The sequence below is a fragment of the Triticum aestivum genome, chromosome 1D, assembly GCF_018294505.1.
Source record: "Triticum aestivum cultivar Chinese Spring chromosome 1D, IWGSC CS RefSeq v2.1, whole genome shotgun sequence".
Lineage (NCBI taxonomy): Eukaryota > Viridiplantae > Streptophyta > Magnoliopsida > Poales > Poaceae > Triticum > Triticum aestivum.
In genome coordinates, this window is record NC_057796.1 from 487414481 (window position 1) to 487420469 (window position 5989).

At 44.6% G+C, this 5989-nt stretch overlaps 1 protein-coding gene across 1 annotated transcript; it reads left to right on the forward strand.

Moving 5' to 3' along the window:
• The first annotated feature begins 575 nt into the window (after positions 1-575).
• Positions 576-4971, forward strand: LOC123178312 (protein tesmin/TSO1-like CXC 3). Its single transcript, XM_044591440.1, has 8 exons — positions 576-712; positions 833-936; positions 3592-3689; positions 3810-3894; positions 3995-4066; positions 4179-4245; positions 4338-4435; positions 4540-4971. The coding sequence occupies exons 3-8, from the start codon at positions 3604-3606 to the stop codon at positions 4540-4542; spliced, it is 411 nt and encodes a 136-aa protein (XP_044447375.1). The 5' UTR covers positions 576-712; positions 833-936; positions 3592-3603; the 3' UTR covers positions 4543-4971.
• Positions 4972-5989: the final 1018 nt, after the last annotated feature.

Here is a 5989-nt window from a genome sequence, read left to right on the forward strand (position 1 = left end):
TGGATCAAGATATGGAGGGCCAACATTCCTGCTAAGATGAGAAGTTTTGTCTAGCATTTAGCAAAGAAATCTATCCGAACTGGAGGTCCAACTGTTGGCGAGCTCGGGGGTCGACAGCGAGGTGCTGGCTAGGGCTCGCCCGAGTTGCGTGCTCGTCAACAAGCTTCGGGTGTGGTCGTCCAGCTCGATTCCAAGCACTCCTGGACAGTCAATTTGGTCAGCGTGTGTGGTCGGTCATGACGAATACGAGGGTCATGACAGTAAGGTCAAATTGATGCTTACCTTGCGGGAATTAATGTGTGATGACGACACGACTCGGGTGTCGTCGTGGACATGTTCTGGGGCATCTCTAGACGTGCACCTGGTATCCAAACAATGCGCTGATGAAAGGGGGGCCGAACTGTAATAATTTTTAATACACTCTAATTTAATAATTCACATTTAAAAAATTGACAAAAATTTAGGATTTGGATTTATTTTTTGAGAGCCTTTTTAGAGTAATTTTTTTTGAGAGATAAGGAAGAGCCAGTCTTGGGCTGGCTGGGCCTCGTTCCACCAAGGCCGGCCTAGTAGTTTGCTCCTTATAGCCGAGGCGGAGCCGCGGAGGAGGCGGTGCTGCTTCGCTTCGCTTCGCTTTGCGGGAGGGAAAGTCGGCCAACCTTCCCGCTGCCGGCGTCGGCGTCGCCGTCGGTCGCGTCCCCGCCGCCCGCAGGTGAGCCGCCGGCCTCCTCTCGCCCCTCCCCTCCCCCTCCGACTCCCCCGCCTAGGGTTTTGTGCTTCACCAACCAGAGCTGACGAGCATTTCTTCCCCCCGTTCCGTTGTTCGTCGCAGCCGCAGGCACCGCCGCCCCCTCGCTCCTCCTCTCCGGCGAGCTCGGCGACCCCCTCGCCACGGAATCCGCCGCTCCTCCCGCTTCCGCACGTCCGCGGGTGCAGGTGAGAAGCGCGCGTCCCCACCTCCCTCCCCCTCTCCGACCCCCGCAGCAGCGCAGTCCCCTGCTTGCTGCTAGTCATCAGTTAATCGGCGGGACGGAGCCACGCGTTTCCGGCCGGGCGCCGTGCGCTCCGCGGCGTACGTCGCATTTGGGGTGGGGATTTTGGCCGGGAAGGTTGTGCGGCGAACTGTTTTTGGCAGGGAATGTTTCTGCTAATTTTGGCCGGGATTTGGGATTCGCTCCCGGGCTCCCGGCTGTTCCGTTCTTAGTTATTAGGTATCATATTACTTGCAACTGATTACTTGGTGCTGTGGTGATCTATTTACCGAGTGGCATGCTATTTTACTTGACTTGTTCTTAGTGCGTTGCTTAGCCCAATTTGTGTGCACATTGCTGTAAGATGAGCTCTGCTGTGTGGATGCATTTTTAATTAAGTGACCTGCTGATGTTGAGATTCATCTGCTATAATATATAGTTTACTTGGGTTCTTAGTTATTGGTATAATTCATGAATGCTTTGCTAATGGTGCCACCAACTGTTTTGTTTGTTAGCGTATTCTGAGCAAAAAATCTTTAAGATTATCTTAGTTTCTGAGAAATTGTTTGCTGAACCAATTATATCTGTCAACCCTTGCTGACTGTGAAGTACTAGGCGTTTTGTAGGATACAGATGCTTTCACAAAGTTAATTAGTTTCAATTCTCCAGGCAAGCATTCATCTTCTTTTGATTGACATTCATCTTGCATTGCATCGAATGCAGTATGCAACCTATGGTGTAAAATGCTGGCTTATTTCATATGACAAGTGTGTAGGTGGATACATGTATTTTCTGCCTAGACAAGATTGAGCGCGTGTTCTCCCGAATTAGTTCTAGTTCATTGTTGAGTATTTATATTGCTTGCATTCTTACTTATTGTTGCGATTCATGAATGCTTGCCAATGGCGCCACGGCTGTTTTGTTTGTGACTTTATTCCAAGCAGATATTGCAAGTGATTGCTTGCGCTCTGGTGATCTTCTTACTGAGAGGCATGTTATTTCACTTGACTTGTTTTTAGTGCGTTGCTTAACCCAATTTGTGTGCTCATTGCTGTAGGGTGAGCTGTGTTGTGTGATGTTCCTTTATGATGATAGACTCTGTATTTCCTGCATTCGGTTGCATTTGTACCTGAGTCACCTGCTGATGTTGAGATTCATTTGCTAGTTTACTCACGTTCTAAGTTACTGGTATGATTCATGAATGCTTGCTAAGGGTGCCACCTACTGTATTGTTTGTAAGGTATTCTGAGCAAAAAATCCTTCTGATTTTGTTAGTTTCTGAGCAAAATTGGTTGCTGAACCCATTATATATCTATCAACCTTGGCTGAGTGTTAAGTACTGGGTGTTTTCTAGGATACAGATGCTTTCACAAAGTTAATATCTCTGATTCTCCAGGCAAGCATTCATCTTCTTTTGATTGACATTTGTCTTGCATTGCGTTGAATGCAGAATACAACCTATGGTGTAAAATGCTGGCCTATTTCATACGCCAACCGTGTAGGTGGATGCATGTATTTGCTGCCTAGACAAGATTGCGCGTGCTGTGTTCTCCCGGATTAGTTCTAGTTCATTGTTGAGTATAGTCTGTAAATTCTATGGGCATGGCGCACTTGGATGCATAATTAATGAACTATTTCATTTTATTAAATTTCTTGGTTCCTGCTCTAAACCATGTGTATTTATTGCATCTGCTGATGTTGAGATCCATCTGCTATAATATATAATTTACTTGGGTTCTTAGTTATTTGTGTAATTCATGAATGATTGTTAATGGTGCCACCAACTCTTTTGTTTGTTACTGTATTCTCAGCAAATAAATCCTACCAACTGTTTTTTTAGCGGATTCTCAGAAAAAAATCCTTCTGATTTTCTTAGTTTCTGAGCAAAATTGGTTGCCGAACCCAATTATATTTATCTCTCCCCTTGCTGAGTGTCAATATTCAGTTGCTTCCACAAAGTTAATTAGTCAAGTACTAGTTGGTTCATCTGCTATAGTTTACTTGAGTTCTTAGTTGCTGGCGTGGTTCGTGAATGCTTGCTAATGGTGCCACGACTGTTTTGTCCGTTACTGTATTCTGAGCAGATATTGCAGCTGATTGTTTGAGCTCTGGTGATCTTCTTACTGAATGGCATGCAATTTCACCTGACTTGTTTTGAGTGAGTTGCCTAGCCCAACTTGTATGCAGACTGCTGTAAGATGAGCTGTGCTGTGGGATGTTCTGTTGGAATTAACTTACTGCATGGAGTATACTAGTACTTACTATTTTATTCGTTTCCAAGAAAGATTCTTGATGTGCTTTCGATGCTTTGCTGCTTTGTGATGATGAAAGCTGAACCTGAATGTCGATGGTATGTGTCGTCCAGAATTAGTTCTAGTTAATTGTTTGAGTTACTTGTTCTCCTTTGCAATGACGAATTGTTGTCAAGTTGGTGTCTCCTTCACAAATTGTGTAGCTGAACAGAAACAGTTCTTTTTCTTCACTTATCATTTGTACTAGTTTTGTTTTCCGGGCAAAAAAAAAAAACCTACAGCTGATCGAATGCCTGAATCGCTTTATCTCCCAATCAAGTATTATCTGTTTGATACTACATACTTAAAAATTGTGCATCACATTGCAGAGATACCTCGTCATGTCAGCTGCTGTAGATAGTGCACGGAAGAGGTGCAGCTGTGGCAGCTCCAAATGGCAGAACTTGAGCACCAAATGCCTGAACTTGTATGCACAGACACACTGGTTGAATTATATGAACCAGATCCATCCAATCAACTCGAAGGGAGTAGTAGTTAATTGGTAGTGCTGCTGTCTAACTGTTGCTTGTTGATATGCTGCGTGCAGAAAGTGCAGTTGTTTCAAGGATGGTGTGCATTGCATGCGTGGGCGATGCAAGTGCAAGGGCTGCGAGAACAATCCGTATGACCTGGTAAGAAATGCTTCTTTCTTAGAGCAGACTTCATTACTGAACATCATGCTGCTATGGCCTCTGCCAAGAACCTGAAAGAAATGTGTTGCGCTTATTCCAGGCCTATGAGGGTGGCAAGGGGTGCACGTGCAAATCCAACAAATGCAAAATCATGACCTGTGGTTGCCGGGAGGTATGCGCTCTGCATGCACGGTCCTTCCTTGTTCTGCATTCTTGTCTATTCAGAAACTAGACATGCTGTTGTTGCTTCTCTGATCTTGACTGAAATTCGTCTTTTCCTGAAGCGCGGGGCCAGGTGCACCTTAGAATGCAGTTGCCAAGGGTGCGAGAATGGAAAAGGGACCGGAGGGGGTGAGCAACCACATTCTCCTCTCTTTATGTGTGACTCCTTGTTTGCATGATGGATCACGCTCGTGTATTTGTCTCTGCTGTTCTGCGTGTAGAAGCAGCCGATAAGTCCAATGCTGGACCAGGCGGGCAGGGAGGTACCATCAGCAGCGGCGAGGCCGTCGAACCGTCCAGCAAACGGCCAGAACTCAAGGTAAGTTTGTGCCTCTTCTTAGTTGTGCAGAGAAAGTGTAGTGTATGTAGTATGTCTGTTGAGGGGTAAGCAACTAACCCTGGTGATCTGCCCCTTTTGTGCAGTGATGACACTAGGCTTGAGACATACCAGAGCATGATGCAAGTCACCTTACATGCTTACCATCCTTGTAATGATTACTCGAAGCAAGAACGGCGAGAACTCCATGATCTGCGATGTCATTAGCCTCAATCTCAGGGGGCTCTTGATCAGACTGATAGATACTTGATACCCCGTCTGTAACATTTTATAAGACGTTTTGAGTCCATGATAGTGTCAAAAAAACGTCTTATATTATGTTACGGAGGGAGTACATATATACTCCTGTAGGAATAGTTGCCCTCATCGGTTGCCGTCCATACTCCATACATACTCGTTCTTATGCATACATACTTGCTGCAAATGATTTCTCTCGTATAAACTTTAGGATTAATTCTGATGGTGTTTGAAATCCAAACTGGTATGCGTAGACAAAGAGGCCCTGGTGGCATTGTTTCTGCATTGCGTTACATATTCTAATGATGTGCTCTCCTCCTGTTTGCATCATCATCTTGCAGTCTGCTTGATTTATCCTCTGCTTGAAAATTGCTTGTGAGCTTTACTCTGGTCTCTCAAGGAGGCAAAACAAGTTCTCCATCATCATCTTGCAGACTTAAACTTGTAGCACAAGAGCTTGACTTAAACTTGTAGGCGTGATAGCAGCACCAACTCAGAGGCCAAAGGCCATAGCATCGGATGCTCTCACCCTCTGCATACATACGCGTAAACTGATTCAGTTCTTTGTCCACCGGAAAAATACAGTTGGGCAGTCTTCAGTTCTACCAAGCTCAACTTATGACGCCATCACCAGGGTATTTACTTCCTAGAGCAGAAAACCAAGCATCTAACTCATCAACTGCTCCCTCCGTTCCTATATATAAGTCTTTTTTGAAGATTCCAATATGATGGACTGCATATGGAGCAAAATGAGTGAATCTACACTTTAAAATATGTCTATATATATCTGTATGTAGTTCACATTGAATCTCTAAGAAAGACTTTTTTTTTTGAAAACCCCCATATATTAATCAGAAAATAACAAAATTCTTACAATTGTTCATTACAAAGCTAGCCACGCAGGGCGGAACACTATTACATAAAACACCGTCTGACCTACTATCAAAACAAAATTTAGCAATCTCATGCGCCACTCTATTTGCCTGCCTGTCAATCTTCACTATCTTGAAATCCTTAATGAGGTCTGAGACACTCATCGCCTCCTTTTTCAGGTCCACAAAAGGAGACCTGTCAAAAGAATCTTTTGCCAGAGAAAAAGCAACAGCCGCGCTGTCAGTCTCCAAAATAACAGGACTTTGGAATGTAATACCAATATATAACCCAGCAAGCGCCGCACGAAATTCTGCTTCATCCACACAAGTGCACGACCTGATAAAATCCCATGAGGAAACCAGGACTTCGCCAAGGTGATTCCTGGCAATTATCCCAATGTTGGCAGATCTTATGCTCTCCACAAAA

Coding starts and splice junctions, on each gene's coding strand:
- LOC123178312 (XM_044591440.1), top strand. CDS start 3,604: ATGTCAGCTGCTGTAGATAGTGCACGGAAGAGGTGCAGCTGTGGCAGC. Junction 4,067..4,178: donor TGACCTGTGGTTGCCGGGAG/GTATGCGCTCTG, acceptor CTTTTCCTGAAG/CGCGGGGCCAGGTGCACCTT. Junction 4,246..4,337: donor TGGAAAAGGGACCGGAGGGG/GTGAGCAACCAC, acceptor TTCTGCGTGTAG/AAGCAGCCGATAAGTCCAAT.